The sequence below is a fragment of the Diadema antillarum genome, unplaced genomic scaffold (assembly GCF_040938485.1).
Source record: "Diadema antillarum isolate AM-2024a unplaced genomic scaffold, OU_Dant_1.0 seq00000169_RagTag, whole genome shotgun sequence".
Classification (NCBI taxonomy): Eukaryota; Metazoa; Echinodermata; class Echinoidea; order Diadematoida; family Diadematidae; genus Diadema; species Diadema antillarum.
In genome coordinates this window covers 1,443,614-1,460,825 of record NW_027271238.1, presented here as the reverse complement: position 1 = coordinate 1,460,825, position 17,212 = coordinate 1,443,614, and the positions used below count along the sequence as shown (strand labels likewise).

Genomic DNA, 17,212 nt, shown 5'->3' with positions numbered 1-17,212 from the left:
GGTGATAAACAGTGCAGAAAAGAGAAGAAAAAAAAACAAACGAAATAAGTAACTTAAAAATCATTCATGATGAGCAATTGTAGATAATGAATAAATAATGTCATGCTTTGGTCCCACCCCACACTATCCGGCAGTGGTGGATGGTTTGTGTACAGAATTGGCTATCATAACAACCCGCCCCCCTCCCATACCCTCTACCCACCCCCATCCCAAATAAGAATTAACACACTATGAAAAAAAACACATTTATACAAATTAAACAAAAAATGAGAATTCATTTGGCCCATCCACTTCCTCACAAGGTGCCAATATTCATGTTTCATAACTTGAGAAGCAGAAGGGATTAGCTCTATAGATTTTTGTACAGTATCAATTCCCTTCTGGTTCTCAACTGCTGTACGAGACTCCCAGCACATTTGAAATTGCAATTACATTTGAAGAGTGCTCACATTATCTTCAAGATATTCATCAAGCTGCTACAAGATCAACTACTGCACTGCATTGTGAAGTCATTAAACCTTGGAGACTTGCCATCTCTTCAACCTTGGAAGAAACCCCTGCGTGAGGAAGTGAATGGTACCTTTCACTCCCCCCCAGTTTGTGGATTCTAAATAGATTACATGTCTCTTTGTGCTTTGTATATTGTACCTCCTTTTTCTTGGGGGGGGGGGGGAGGTTACAATCTCCAACATCAATAAAATTTTATTATTGCTGACAACAAATAAGAACATACCAAGCAAAGGTATAAATAACATGTCACTCAGACTTCCACTGTGGAGTTCTGTTGTCTTTTCTCGCTTCACGTGAGCCACTCGCATCAGCCAATGCGGCAGTGCCTATTTGCTGATGTGGGGCTCAACAGCCAGAAATGTCTTTAAACCTTTGTTCAACACAAACATGCCAGGGAGTTTTTCACAAAGTTCTGCTACATTCCCCTATTGTACACCCACCCACCCCCAAACAAGGGGAAGATAGGAAAGAAGAGGACAAGTGAAATAGAATGGAATTGCTACATACTGAGATCAATAGTGTGATTGCATTTGTCCAGCTATGTAAGATATGCCTGATAGCGCAAACGCATTCCTCATACAGCAGTTTTGGGAGCCAATGTTGACCTCTAAATTTGGCATGACAGCAACAACAACAACAAAAAATACTGAAATTTTGAGAATACAGCTGGATTTTTCCCCATTATGTTTATTGAATAAACAGTACTGTTCTATCAACAGACAAACGCTACACAGAAATATATTCTTCATAATTAAAAGAAAAAAAATCAACAAACACATAAAATGAACATATTGAACATATATCTCTTAATATATATAGTTGGCTGTGGATATTACATGGGTGAACAAGTCTGGGGGGAAACTGCTCCATTGAATGTACTATACTGACTACACACAATGGTGTGGATTTTTAAAAAATCTTTTTTTTTTCTTTCTTTCTTTCTTTTTGGTCTCTCTCTCTCCCTATTTCACAGTAGCAGAGCTCCACTTTTTTGTGTGTGCACCTGTCTCATCTATTTGTTTATTGGATACACTAACTAAGTAGGGGTGCGCTGCTACTTGTACATCAAATCCTCGACAGCAGGGTAGGGCTTAATCACAAGCACCCTCACTGGTTGAATACAGGTGATTTGAAGTGACACACTTCACACCTAGCAATGACTGAATGATGGCGGGCAATTCTTGGAAAACATTCTAACACTTTCAACAACAAAAAATACACACATTCAACCAAAAAAAAAAAAAAAAATCAATGACATTGCTCTGGACGACACCTAACAAAGGGTGAAACATGAGAACATAAATAATTCAGAAGGAACCAAATATCACAACACAAACAGGACACACAAACTTATGGCAGATAGTAATTACTATTAATTAAAGCCCAATCCAATCATTCATCATAATTATCTTTAATCATTTATTATTACTATCTTTTTCTCTTTACCTTCATTTAGACATTATCAGTACTCTGAAAATCAAACCAAGTTCCAAGCACCAGGCCACGGCCCACAGACACACTTAAGTCACTAAATTCATCAGGGCGTGGGGCCACGCATTCACACTATCCGCAGCACTCTCAAACTATATCCGAAAATGCCAGAGGAACTTGGGCTACTGGTCACAGAGGTCGTGAGGGTGCGGAAGTTATGGGGAGAAGAAAAAGACAGAGAGAGAGAGAGAGAGAGAGAAAGATAGATTGTGTGAGAGAGAGAAAGGGAGATAGAGAGAAAAAAAGAAAGAAGTGAAGGAAGTATGCTTTGTTGCTGGCTCAGGAGATCCTCTACTTCTTTTTGCCTCCCTTGTTGTTGGAACTGCGCGGTGGGGTAACTGGACGTCCACCAGACATTCCACTGTAGGGGAACTTCTTCTTGTCAGTGGGTTTGAGAATCTGATACATGGATGAGAGACAGAAATAAATATAATGATTAACAATTAAATGATAAGAGAAAATTATTTATGATTACAGGAAAGAACGGAAAATACAATTACCTTGAGAATTGCATACAAATGAGGTACAGGTAAGCAAATTGTGCCTCATTAATTTGGATAGAACAAAGGGTATGATCATACTATGTTCCTATCACTCTGACAGCATCAACACAGATCTGTTGCTATTAAAGTGAAATTAGAGGTTTTCACTGACCCCACTAATCCATTTTAAACAAACAATGGATTTTATGATGGAAATACCAGTAAATTGAGTCTTTAATAAGATGCAAGTAATATACACACATCTTGTTTGTTTCAAAATTTACCAGTGAGGAGTAAGTATCATGTACCGAGACTTGAAGACAGCAGAAAGAACCTTCTTTTCTTTTTTAAACTCTGAGCAAATAAAAGGATTGCTTTAATTTCAAAGACTTAAACAGGTCGGCATGTCAATCTCTAGATCTGAACAATAGTGATGACAAAACTGGACTGAAAGCGCCCAAACTCGAATGAATGAATGAATGAATGGATGGATGGATGGATGGATGGATGGATGGATGGATAGATGGATGGATGGATGGGTGGGTGGACAGATGGATGGATGAATGGATGAATGAATGGATGGATGGATGAATGGATGAATGAATGGATGGATGGATGGATGGATGGATGGATGGATGGATGGGTGGGTGGGTGGGTGAGTGGGTGGGTGGGTGGGTGGATGGATGGATGGATGGATGGATGGATGGATGAATGAATGTATGAATGAATGAATGTATGAATGAATATATGAATGAATGAATGTATGAATGAATGAATGAATGAATGAATGAATGAATGAATGAATGAATGGATGGATGGATGGATGGATGGATGGATGGATGGATGAATGTATGAATGAATGAATGTATGAATGAATGAATGAATGAATGAATGAATGAATGAATGCAATTCTTCAATAACACACAAATGTCCCATGTCCTAATAGTTACAAATGGCTGTGATGATCAGATTTCTCTCATCTTGCATCACATCATGTTGTTGTTTAGCTTAAGATGCCGACATGGTCATGTAGGAATAGGTATTCAGTGAATTTTCAGTGCAAGAGGGTACTGGTATCACATTTTAGAGTCAACTGGCACCTCTACGTAACAGAAAAATGATACACACACAAACTTAGCATTATTTATATTGCTCGTAATTGAATATTGTCACTGCATCCCATCAGAAAGTGTTATAGAATGGGTAGCGAGAATCCTGCGATCTCATTGGTCGAGAGCTATGTGTTGATTTTTACTGGCCGCACGCTGCTTCACAGTGGTTAACATGTTATCGCGCACTTGTAGCAAGAGTACGCGTACTTGTAATCAAGGTTCGCGCACTCAGTACTGATGCAAGGTTGGCCATGTGTCCAGAAAAAACTGATGCATGGTTTGCGGGCTCTCGTCTACGGCTAGCCAAAAGGAAATGCATCCAGTAAATTTGTAATCGGGTAATATGATAGAAAAATGGGTTTTTGGCAAGAAAATTACCCATTCTATAAAACAGATGACGCACATGTCTTTTCGTGCGTCAGTCGGAATATAGTGTGCATGCGGTAACTATGGGATTTAGCCTAAACCCACTCAGCTTCGCCTCGTGGGTTAAGCATTGCATAGTTACCTTATGCACACAATTCCAACTGATGCACTCAGACCTGTGCGTCATTTGTATACTGAATGTACAGTGATTGCTATTACTTTTATATTGTGACAAACTAAAACAGAACATGAGGATATCAAAACAGATGAAACTCAACTCTACCATCACCAAACTTCATCAAATCTTAACAGAGAGATGAAGTGAGGATGACGGCATCATCTTCCTAGGGCTTAGTACGTTACCTGGAAGGAACACATGAGAGTTTCATCCACACTCATCATTGCGCCAGCGTTGTCAAACTCTCCGCAGTAGTTTGGTGCAGAGAAGAGCGTTACCAGCTGTCGTTTTGCAAAGAACTCATACCCATCCTCTACTACCTGTGGGGCGGGAAGTGAACAAAGGAAAGTGATTGCCAAGGATGTGACCTCAAGAAGATGAAAAGGCCATTATCAATGAGTCTATTGTATGCTTCCATCATTTGGTGAAATGTAGAAGCTGAGCTTTTCTAGAATATTCTATGGAGTATTTATTCTTCCAGCAGTGGGATAAACAACACAAAACAAAAACACACAAACAAACAAAAATCAAGAGTGATCAATGAAAACTTCACTGATACTTGACAAATAGACAATTTTAGCACTGAATCATAATTGAAATTCTGGACTGAAAACTGACACCCACATGAAAAGGTTGATCTGGACAACTATGAAACAATCATATGCAGATATTTTAGCTCCTGTTCGAGAAGTCACAGAAGAAAACAAAATCAATATTCAGGAGAGATGCAGAAATGATGCCCAATTCACATAAGCCTGAAGAGATTATGAGAGTTTGAGCATGAGAGAGTGAGTAAAATCCAGAGAAAGAACAGGGCAGGGGTGATCATTATAATATGTTTCATCGTGCCAGCTGTCTGCTGCATACATTGTTGTAAGTTGCTGGAGATATGGCGAGTTCCATCAAGACAAAAAGCAGCTTACCTGATGTGCTCTGCATATGAGGTCCAAGTCGTGTTTGAGAAGGAATTTGGATACAATTTCGCTGCCGAACGTGAAGGACACGCCGCGGTCGTTCTCGCCCCAGCCCATCGTGTCCTTGTCTGGATCTGACCAGAGGAGGTCGCAGAGCAGGCCCTGGTCGGGAACGTCTGTGGGCCGCATGATGCGTCGGATTTGTTCCATGGACTGGAGGTCGGGAGACAGACCTAATGCATACAGGAGAAATGGCAGCAGAAAATATGCATATGATCTTTTTAACAGGACAGGGTGGGTCAGGGTAGTGCATAAATGTTGCCAAGGTACTGAATGCACTGCAAACACATTCATGTCACTATAAAGTGGTCAGTAACTCCTTTTTATAATAAAAACACCTGCCATGCTCTATTCAGGAAAATTTTGATCTCTTATACTTTTTTTTCCCATTTCCCTCTCTCTAAACCTAAATATGTATTATTCTGTGAAAAAAAAAAGAAATACAGTTCGAATTTGAATTTGGTCAATTCCATTGTGACTTATGGGACAAAGTGACAATTTTGGCAATTTCAAACCAGTATTTTGAGAAAATAGTTGCAACAAATGCATTTTTCTCAGTTCATGGTTAGATCCATCATATCACAGTTTATGAAAACACCATACTTAGTTTGAAAAGTATCATTGCATTACGTACAGCAACGAAAAATTGCTGTCGTGACTTATGGGACATCCGAGGACCACCGTTTTTCACGTGGGAAAGTAAGTTCTGAAATATTCTTACACACAGAGACTCTGGAAAGATATTTTCTTTCCTGAATGTAGCAAAGGGTTGGTGCTTATCCTGAGCCAAGTGGTATGAATATCTACTCATTGGTACAGTAGCAGGATGGGGGAAAACCAGTGTGACTGATGGGACACAAAAACGTGACTTATGGGACGCTATCAACTACCACATTTTGAGATTGAGAGAATAATATTTACTGATGCCGGAACAAGTTCTAGAACATCATAAAACCAATCTATGACCAAAGAACATTCAGAAAATAAGCCATCTGAGAATTACACAAGCTGTATTATGGTCATAATAGTGTATCAGAAATGATACATAAATTATGCAAAAATTGGCAATTTTCATGAAAAATGAAGGTTTTTCGGACATAACTCCACTCCACGTTCACCGATGTTCACAAATGAGGTATCAAAATATCCGTTGTGAAAGGCTGCTTTGAGTAAACAATACCAGATCATCTAATTAAGCTTCATTAATCATCTACACTAAATAGTTTGATTTTCATAAAATGCAACCTTTCCGTGAAATTGACCATTTGAGTCTGATGACACACCATTAACATGTGCTCAGGTTAACTTTCTGGGTTTCTACAAACCGCACACATTCACAGCAGGTGGTATCATCATACAAAAAACGTATCTTGATGTCTTGTAATGTATATATGGAAGTAAGTATAATTCACCATCAGTAAAAATCTTTAAAGACTCTCTTGATGCTCTTGCATGCAAAATGCACAGTACCTCCTACATGGCTTGGAATCTCACAAACGTTCAACCACAACAACCACAATGTGAATAACAACCTGCTTTGTACTTTTGACGAGGATTTGTTTCCACTTGATTTCCCTTCCTACTTACAATGTGACCATCAAACTAGGGAATCCACAATCTGGCACCAGTCTTCATTTCTAAACTCGCTTCAGTTGGCATCAGACAGACTCACTGACACTACGCCAGTTTGTTGGCGGCTGCAAACATTGCATGCCATGGCAATGTGAGACAACATCCATGAAATATGATGCGGTTGGTTGCCCTTTTGGAACACAACCCCATGGGGGTGGGTGGGAAAGATGGGGAAACAAACGTAGCAACTGAAATAGTCACAGGGAAGAAACTAACCTCCATGACAGCAGAAGATCTTCTCATCAATGATTGCTGTGATGGGTAAGCAGTTGAAGCAGTCTGTGAAGGTTTTCCACAGCTTGATGTTGTATCTCCTTTTACCTGCAAGGCAAGGGAGAAAAAAATTAAAGCTTTTACAGCCTTGTAACACAACTGCCTCACAAACACAATAGTCTCAAATTCTCAATTCATGTGACATACACTGTACTTGGTAGATGGCAAAGGGGGAAACCCTACTAACAGCCAGAGCATGTCTACTCTTGGCTGTATGATTTTTTTTTTCCTCTGGCATCAAGTTCCTCCCTGAAATATATTATGAGATGCCAAAAGACAGCTGACCATGTAAAAGGACATTAGTGTTACTTCCTTGTGCATACAATCAATGTTCTCACATACAATCAATGTTCTCACACAGTAAACTTCAGTGAGCCAAAACAGTAATTACACCTAGCCAAAATGCAATGAGACTTTTTTTTTTCAGTACACACTGGTATACTTTGTACTTGTAAACGTCCTAAAGCATCACTTAATATACATACTGAACAAGCACACACAAATGGAAACACACTCACACATACACACATGTAAATACACATTGCACAGGGTAATCAATCCCCGTAAAGGAATAGTTCTGTCACATGCTTTCCACAAAATGTAAATTCATTGATTTCATGTCAAACAAGTGTAGAGTCCGTAATGGGCATTATGAAATGATTTTGGATTACTATCATTACCCTCACAATGATTTTTTTTTTAATGCTTGCTGCAGTTTCAACATATACAGAAAAGCTAGAACTTTTCAGTACAGGTGAATCTTAAAGGGGATGGCTAGTAACTGATCAGTGGGAATCAGTGGAAATGCTGGGAGATGATTGTTCCAATCCTTATGGGATTCATTCAAGAGTTCATTGTATATCTATTGTTGTGTGAAAATGATTTGCTTCAGAATGGTCTCATATTCAAGTAATGTGCAGTTTAATGCTTCCAGGTTAGCGTCCCTGGTCAGTGACGGAGCATTAATCTGCACATTACTTGAATATGAGACCGTTCTGAAGCAAATCATTTTCACACAACAATAGATATACAATGAACTCTTGAATGAATCCCATAAGGATTGGAACAATCATCTCCCAGCATTTCCACTGATTCCCACTGATCAGTTACTAGCCTTCCCCTTTAACACAAAAACTATGCAAAGTCTTTTCAGCAGCAATCAAAGCTTCTAGTGATATTGAATTCCTGTACTTTACTTCAATACATTTGTAAGATAAAATGTCATATGCTTTGAAGGGCGATTAAATGTACACCTAATCCCCCACCTCACACAGTATGCAGTTGCTACACAAAATCAAGCAAGCAAGTGAACAAAATAAACCAAAACTGACTGCATTCCAGTTAATCTCACCTGATCACTAACATCCTGTCTATCCATGTATGGACACTGTCACTGACAAAGATTGTGTTACCTTTAATAGCATTCTTTGTGTACACGTTGTATTTGACTGAATCCAAAATGCTTGATGGAAAAAGAGACAAGCTACAGTATCTGCAGGGACACTGTATCATCCTCTCTCACTCTCTCTGTCTCTTTCTCAACATCAAGTTTTAATAATGTAACATTCCTCTCATTCTAACGTGAATGAAGCCAGATTCTACCTTATCATTTTTAATGGAATGATGTACAAGTCAGCCATACAGTCAGTGTACAAACCATAACGATTACATATCAAGCACTTCAAATGATTGAGTGCAGAGTACAAACTTCCTAGTCTTGATTCAAAATTAGTTACATTCCCGAATATAAAAGAGAAAGATTTCTTTTTTTCTTCTTCTTATTGACATGTACGAGAATATTTTCACCCCAGGCGCACATTTGAATGCAATTTGCAAAGAACATAGGATTATGAGAAAATTCCAGAATTGCAATGACAAAAGGTGTACATTCCTCTAGGTATAGGTGGAGGCATTATCTTTTTCCTTGCACACACCATGCAAAGTTGTACTGACTGAAAGGAACAGGCTGAAGCCATGGGCTGGAGTTAATGCCACTCCATGAACAGAGGTCTGTAGCTGAAACAGCACCGTCTCGCTTTGTTTTCTGAACCTACAACACAGGAAGCCCAATTAGCTTTCTTAATATCAAATGCAACAAGGTAAGAACTGGTTGCAATATTGGCTGATATGATATTGTCCAATCCAATGTTCACACATTATTTTTTCTTTATTTTTTTTTCTCTTTTGTTTTTGAAGGGGGACTTGCACCCCACAAGTCACAACTATGTTCACAGAATAGTAGAACATCTCCTTGGTTGTATTCTCCCTGACAAGGTATGCAAAGGGGCTGTTACTGAGAAGGAGTCATTCCAAAGTGAATACTCTCTGTGCTATTGCATTAACAGTAAGTATGCCATGAGGTCACCCTGACAGCTTGTGTATACCGCAGACCAAATGATGCAAATCCCAGGGCACATCCTACCAGCCAGTAAGAGCTTCAAGTTAATTACTCATCTACAAAACACCCACAACACCCTGTGACAAAATGCATGATGAGAAAGAGGACCAAGTCTATACTCTCCCTAGAGACCACAGTATTCTGAGGTGCAATTTTTGTTGTTGCTGGGTTTTCTTGTTGTTATTGTTGCCGCTGTCATGCTAGATGTATGTGTTGCTTTATTTTTGTTTTTGTTTTGAGGTTAACTTACAAACATCACGATAAGTCAACTTAAATATCTGCCCTTAAAACTTGGAAATGCAAGGAAAATAGTATTACAGACTACCCCAAAATATGAATCAAAGAAATGTGTTCTACACACACACACACACACACACACACACACACACACAGGAATCAACCGCAAAGGCTGCTTACATTCATCGTAAAATCCGTAAATTCTGTTGATGCTGGCGCACTCGTGGTTGCCCCGCAGGAGGAAGAAGTTCTCAGGGAACTTGATCTTGTAGGCTAGCAGCAGGCAGATGGTCTCCAGGGACTGCTTGCCCCTGTCTACGTAGTCGCCCAGGAACAGGTAGTTGGCCTCGGGCGGGAAGCCACCATATTCAAAGAGTCTCAGCAGGTCGTAGTACTGCCCGTGGATGTCACCTGCAACGGAGTGGCACAGAGATAAGACTCGATATTGATTATGTGTGCAGATTGATAACAACAGATTACGGCACAGGCACGAGGTCATACAAATTCAAGTGCGTGATACCATAACTCTTGAATCTATGTTTATTGTACAGTTTATTGTGCAACATCTTTTTCGTTTATTTCTGTCCTCATTTGCAGTGAACCAACTGATGGTGCTTATCACCCTGTGTGACTCATTTATTATATACCATATTCCTTGACTACATACACATATGTTAAAAACAAGCAACAAAGGTGACAGCTTGCATGATTTAACAGCTAAGAAAGACATGCTACCTACTGTATGATTACAGGACTCCTCATATTTCAATACTGATTGACGTAATGTTTCATTGTATTGATGTTTTAATGCTTCAAAGGAATTACAAGTATGATTAAAAGGGGACTATGGTAAAACTACTGTACATTAATATTCCACACTAAGTGCAGTTCTTCCATTAATGGTATTTTGAAGCAAAGTGACATGGCTTACGTCCAATGAAGCACACCAAATGCAAATTTTCTCATCTTTGCTTGGTAGCATTTGCAGTTTTTTTATTATGTACATTGTGTATCTCTAACCCAAGACCACAGTCTGAAGGCTTTTATTTTTATCTCTCATATTTTTGCAGTCACCCACTTGTGACCACGGTGGCCTCCCATTTCTCTGCATATTGATGACTCTACGCATGAATAAGCTTTGCATCTGCTCTTCCGTTGACGTCTTCACTCACAGGTTAAACCCGCAAACTGCTCTATGACGTCCCGAAGTATTTAAGTTTGTGAGGCAGCCTGACAGACCACACAAATGACCCTGTATGCATGGCAGGCAGGCTTTTTCTTCCCATGTCAACCACATCCCAATTTATGTGTATTCACACGACCTATTCCAATATATATCAGAATGAACTACAGCTGTACATAGGGTCACTGAAAGGACTCAGTTGAGTTTGGTTTTTTTTACAACATCTGACAACATGAGATCTGTAGTGATAACAGATTTTACGAGCAGCAGTTGTAATTTTCCATGTGAACGTCAGTCATAACTCTGCACAAATTAAAGCAGTCATTTGGGTATTCATGTGATGGATCACGAGGGGAAAAAAATAAATTGCGCAATTCATTCTCGATAATTTTCTATCAAGAATAATAAGAACTAACGAGCTTTAGCATATAGGCGACGAAATTGGTATAAGATACATGTACGAACCCCCAGAGATTGTAAATGTTGTATGAACGATTTACGGCTGTAGGCATGATCAATAAGAACTGATGGCATTTCTGTCAAAATTTGATACTACTGTACTTGCAGCTTTGTTGATTGCACATTTTTGCACCTGTGAAACTGGACTGCATTTTGCACCAAGATGTGCTTGATGCAGATTGAACAATTTATATGAGAATTGGAATATGAAGCTTGAGTAAGCTTTCATATGACTTGATGTTTAATATCCAAATTAATGAGAAAATACTTGAACTTACACAGCTTTTATTTTGTTGCAAATACTCCCATGAGATACTGCAACAGGAAAGACAGCTCAGGCATTTCTGTACATTTATATGTTCTGTGCAATGAGTACTGCAATGAGCACAACAAAATAAATAACTCTTCAAAACAATATTATTGATTATTATTATTATTATTATTATTATTAGTTATTTTTATTTTTTCATTTTTTTAAATTTTTTTTTAATTTTTTTTTTTTTTTTTTTTTTTTGGGGGGGGGGGGGGGGGGGTTAAATAAAGTATTAATTACTCACGGCCAGGTGGCATCTACATCTGTATCTGATTTTTCCTGGTCTTTAAAACAACGCCTGACTGAAATTCAAAATTACCCTAGAAGTGGTGAATATAATGCATTTCCTGTTTACACAGCCAAACTCCCAGCAGTTTATTCATGAAATGAGGTCTGCAGAAGACTGGTGGCCTCTCAAAGCCAGTCATGTGCAGCGCAACAATGCTGTTTTGTTGTTGTTTTTTCCAGGGGAAGGTGGTGTGGGAGAATGAAATGCAATTTGGTGAAAGATTAAATCCTGATGACGCATTGACACAAAAACATTTCACCTAAAACTAATCATGATTTGGGGTATTTCCCTTCATATGACTCACCAAAAACACAATGCACAAAATTCTTTTTGGTGCTTGTCATGTCTTTGTGCACATGTAAGACATTTGCTGTCTTGCATTCAGAGCGGGTTTGCATGGAAATTGAATCGCACTTCATACTGTTCAAGTAGACAAAAAAAAAAAAGGACTTTCAAGGAGTCTACTTAGAAAAGAAATGTGCTGTACAGTGTAACCACCAAAACTAAAAGACTTCCAATACTTGTCCCAAATGTTTGCGGTGTGCCATCCTGAAGGAACATCCAGAGGTGTTAATACTACATGTACAGTATTCCCATTTATACACTGAATAATTTTCTATTGTTAGATGCATTTCTGGTACGACTGAAATACAAAATGTAATTTGTATGACAATCCGTCACATACACATGTAGAATTGAATACCATTTACATTGTAGTAAAAAACATAATTTGTTCACTGACTGACACTACATTTAAAACAAGTATGTTGAGAAGGAAAATTATTTTATGCACTGAGAATAAGACCTACAGTAGTACAGTCCCCAATGTTGTCAGTGAAGTGGTCCAAGGAATATGAAATTTGCATGGATCTTGGATGTCCCTTGACAGCGCTCTGGGGGATCCCATTGAGACACTTGCCTTCAGGATAGTGGGATGGCTATTTGAAGTGCACATCAAATCGCTCCATTAGAGAGCTTCCTGCTCTGGACAGGAACCTGCCAAATGACATTTCCGCCTTACCCTGACAGCAAACCATGAAAATAAGCCAGAAAACTGCCCAGATTTCCTCTGATCGTACCATACGCACCGTGTTATTCTGGTCAGTGAGCGGTATAAAACTGTGCTGCATTGCTTTAATAGCCAGATGCAGCAGGGCCTGCTCAAATTGTATGCATGTTATTTACTTTTCTGGTGTTACATGTTTTGATGCATGAATGTCTCATGAAAGCTCTTGTTAAGTAGTGTCATGATACCAGGCATGTTTGTTACTGCTGATAACCGGAATGTACAATTTATATTAAATTACTTTTTTTTTTTGCAAGAATCATAATACATTGTATACTGCACTTTCATGTCTATTCTAGCTGGACAATACCTTCATGTCAACAGGAAAGAAATGGTATTATTACTACTTCAGTGGGTATTGTTGCAGGTGGACACTTTTTCTCCTGAAGCTGTTCTATAAATGGTTGTGAATATTACTGTGGTATTATTCAATATAATACAATTGATTATAATGAGATCAAAATGCAATTACATGAAAGTTAACTTGTCAGAAATTGCAGGATGTGATTAATATCTACAGGTAATGTACTGCCACATGTGTGTAGCAAGTGTACATTGTAGTATGGAGGTGACCAGCCTTCTACATTTGTATCACAGAATCGGGTGAGATTGGTGGACAAGAAACTACTCAACAAATTGAAATGGACCTGTCAAACATTAATTTTTTTAGTTCCTTGTACTCAGCGCTGCTTGTACTAGAAGAAACAGATACTCACCACACATGAGTGCTTTAATAGTCTGTAATAATCGTATCTAGTTTTTTTGGGGAAAAAATGTGTAATAAAACATGTGGACAAGGGGTCTGAAGACAACAAACTACAAGAAGGAAGGGAATACAGGAACTAGTAAAGGAACAAATAGGAAGTAAAGTACACTCATTTAGCCTTGGAGATACATGTACAATGTACATCTATGCACTTTCAAAAACAAGTGTAACTTTTAGGGAAGAAGAAAGAAATCAAAGCCTTCATCCAGTGTATACTGTAAAATCAGAAATATTTGGGCCATGACATTTTTCACAAATGGGAGTTGACAGCCTTTTTGAGGGCATGAAATTTTCACTGACCACCTGCATCACATGCCTGTGTATAGGCAAGAACTTTTGCATGGATTATAATTCTGTGGATCTTTTGCCCAGCTTGCAAAATTCATGAAAATTTCTGGTTTTACAGAATGTACCAATACCATATGTATTTCATAACATTACTGCATGTCTTAACACGTGACTGACACACCAACTTCTATCAACCAGGCATCTAGTGAGGTAATTAACACAAACCTTGAAAAAAATGTGATGTAGCTAAGTACAATCACAGAGAAAATACAACAATCTCCTAGCCTAACGACCTTGCTGTATTACTAGGGACTCCTTTTTACAGCCGTGCTCCTTGCTATCCCTCTTTTTTTTCTTTTTGTAAGGTTGTATTCCAATCAAGAAAAATGAATAACCGTACTGCTTGCAGCTGCCTTGTAATACAAGTGTATATGTGTGAGTGTGTGTTTGTCTGTGTACATTGTATGTGTGCACATGACCTTAATACACAGATTATGTGGACAGATACCAATGTGCACCCAATAAATTGATATGTGTTTGGGTGTTTCTTTCTTCGCTTTCTTCATACACATGTAATCGCTTGCTGCCTTCACACACAGGAATTACAGTTGTTGTTTCTTGCATCACAATGCAAAAATTGATTTGACTTGCTTTGACTCACACTCAGCAAAAAAACAAACAAAACGGATACACACTCAGAGGCACATGGAGCGCTTTGAATCTCCAGACTGTGCATGCCTAAACAATGACCAGAGTGTGACCCTGGGCAACTGAATGTGCAGACCTTGTGTGACAAGCTGCATTACGAGATAAATGGAACAATTTTTGGGGGGTGTGTATGCCATTCACACTTTAATACCTTGCAGGACATTGTGATGTGTGTTACCACCAGAGCTGACAATTGAGTTTTTGCCAACACACAATGAGTCAACTGTTTTCACATCGCACTGCAAAAACAGATTTTCAAAATGGCTAATATTCATTGTAGAACCTGAATGGGACTCCTGTATCTCCCTACTGTACAATCCAATCTCCACCATTACACAACCCACCTGTCTTTATCTATTAAACTCATGCAATAAAATTTAATGCCTCTACATGTATGTGAATAGAATAAAAACTTGTAGATGTTGACAGTGTAAAAAACCTCTCATAAAAGCTGTGATCCTTAACAGACTGCTGCTCCTCGTGACAAAGAACAACATGAATGTTGGCTATTACTGCATGTCAGTCCCCCCCCCCCCCCCCCCCCCGCAATAATCATTGATCAGTGTACATTGTTAAGAAAACTCTAGAAAAAAAGGTATCATCAAATCCATCTACATTGTATATCACACACAACTCTGGAAATTATTAATTGCATTATCATCCTGGATAAAGTCATGTCCATAGAATTCAATACTATTTTAACAAGCAGTATCCAGCAACTGAGTGGTTCACTGTGGTAACTGGAAGCTACAATATATCTGGATGGATAATGAAGAATCAAGGATTTTATATGGAAAAAAAAGAGCAAGAACCGAACAAGGAGTTCTTCACTGAACAAGTGTAGCCTTATTCTACATGTATTGAAAGCTCTATGCTGAGCCTGCTGCCATCAAATACTGTAAAACGAGAAAAGCTCGCGTGCATCTTAATGTCATGAATTCACGAGCCCAAATTTGCAAAAATTAAAATGCACCCCCAAGTTCTTGTTCACACTTTATGCATTGAATGCCAGTGGCAATTCCCCAAAAAATTCATGCTGCAAAAACATCTTGCTAAAGTTACAGTATGCACAGAAAAGGTGATATGGAAGGAAAATGGGGGGGGGGGGGGGATTTCAAGTTAAAGGACAAGTTCACCTTCATAAACATAAGGATTGAGAGAATGCAACAATATTAGTATAGAACACATCAGTGAAAGTTTGAGGAAAATTGGACAATCGATGCAAAAGTTATGAATTTTTAAAATTTCTGTTTTGGAACCGCTGGATGAGGAGACTACTACAGCTTGTGAGTCATATGCGTACAACAGTATAAAGAAAATATAAAGAAAATTCAACATATTTTCACTTTTTTCGCATAATAAAAGAGCACTTGACTTGCCTCTTTCTAAAGGCAGGGGGAATAATATTACCCATAACATTTGTCGGTAACGAGTCGGGGGAATGTGTACTTTTTTCATAAGATGAAATTTTGTGAAATTCTCTTTATATTTTCCTTATATTGTTGTACGCATGTGACATTTAAGTTTTTCACACACTGCAGTAGTCTTCTCATCCAGCGGTTACTGCACAAAAACTTCAAAAATTCATAACTTTTGAACGGATTGTCCGATTTTCCTCAAACTTTCAATGATGTGTTCTACTAATATTGCTACATTCTCTCAATCCTTATGTTTATGAAGGTGAACTTGTCCTTTAATGTACTTGTGAATGGAATATAACATCTATGAACACTGGATAATCAGTTTTAACAGTGATGGCAACATAAGTTGAAGTGCCACACGAACATTGCCCTCTAGTGCTGAAGAGGATTTTTTTTGTGTATTTGCTTTGTTTTGTTTTTTGGGTGGTTTTTGAATTTGTTTTGTTTTGCTTCTTTTTTTTTCTTTTTCTTTTTTTGTTACAGGGAAAGATGTGCTACTATCAAGAGCATTCCAAAACATCATCTCAATAGTGTTTCATTTGCTTTTTTCCTCTGAACCATTCTACCACCACTCGCACAGGAGGAGAAACCAGACAGGCCAGCATGGACATTTAGACAGGCAGTCTGCATACAGTGCAAGAGGGCTCCAAAAAATATACAGGAAGTCTGCTTGGATATCTAAACTTAGTTCCAAGTACACATCCTTTTCCCACATTTTTAAGGGCAAACTTGAAAAAGAAAACATGACCGCTTCTCTTTCTGGACTGATGCACACTTAGCAGTCAGGCAAAGCATCCTGTTTTTCCAGCATACTGTAAGGACACTTTTAACGGTATCTGAGACCTTATTCAACCTCCCCCCCCCCCCCCCCCCCCCACACACACCAACAAAAGCAAAGTTACCACTTAGTTTTTAGTTTAATTTGTTTTTGTTTCCTGTTGATTTCATTTTCTAATACCTTCACTGTGAAAATCCACAGGTCATCAAAGGCTAGTCTACACATGCATAGTCTAAAACACAATATGTAACACTTGACTCATACCCCCAAAATAGCAAATTACACAGC

The 17,212-nt window shown here is 38.6% G+C and overlaps 1 protein-coding gene across 1 annotated transcript in view; it reads right to left on the bottom strand.

Annotated features, from left to right (window-relative positions):
* Positions 1-663: 663 nt before the first annotated feature.
* Positions 664-17,212, bottom strand: part of LOC139728213 (serine/threonine-protein phosphatase PP1-gamma catalytic subunit B) — a 38,928-nt gene continuing 22,379 nt past the window's right edge. The window contains exons 3-7 of the mRNA XM_071639178.1: positions 9,834-10,064; positions 6,962-7,066; positions 5,063-5,286; positions 4,325-4,459; positions 664-2,400 (exon numbers count right to left, since the gene is read on the bottom strand). Of these exons, the coding sequence (XP_071495279.1) occupies positions 2,293-2,400; positions 4,325-4,459; positions 5,063-5,286; positions 6,962-7,066; positions 9,834-10,064 (803 nt within the window). The 3' untranslated portion in view covers positions 664-2,292. The remainder of the gene's footprint in view (positions 2,401-4,324; positions 4,460-5,062; positions 5,287-6,961; positions 7,067-9,833; positions 10,065-17,212) is intronic.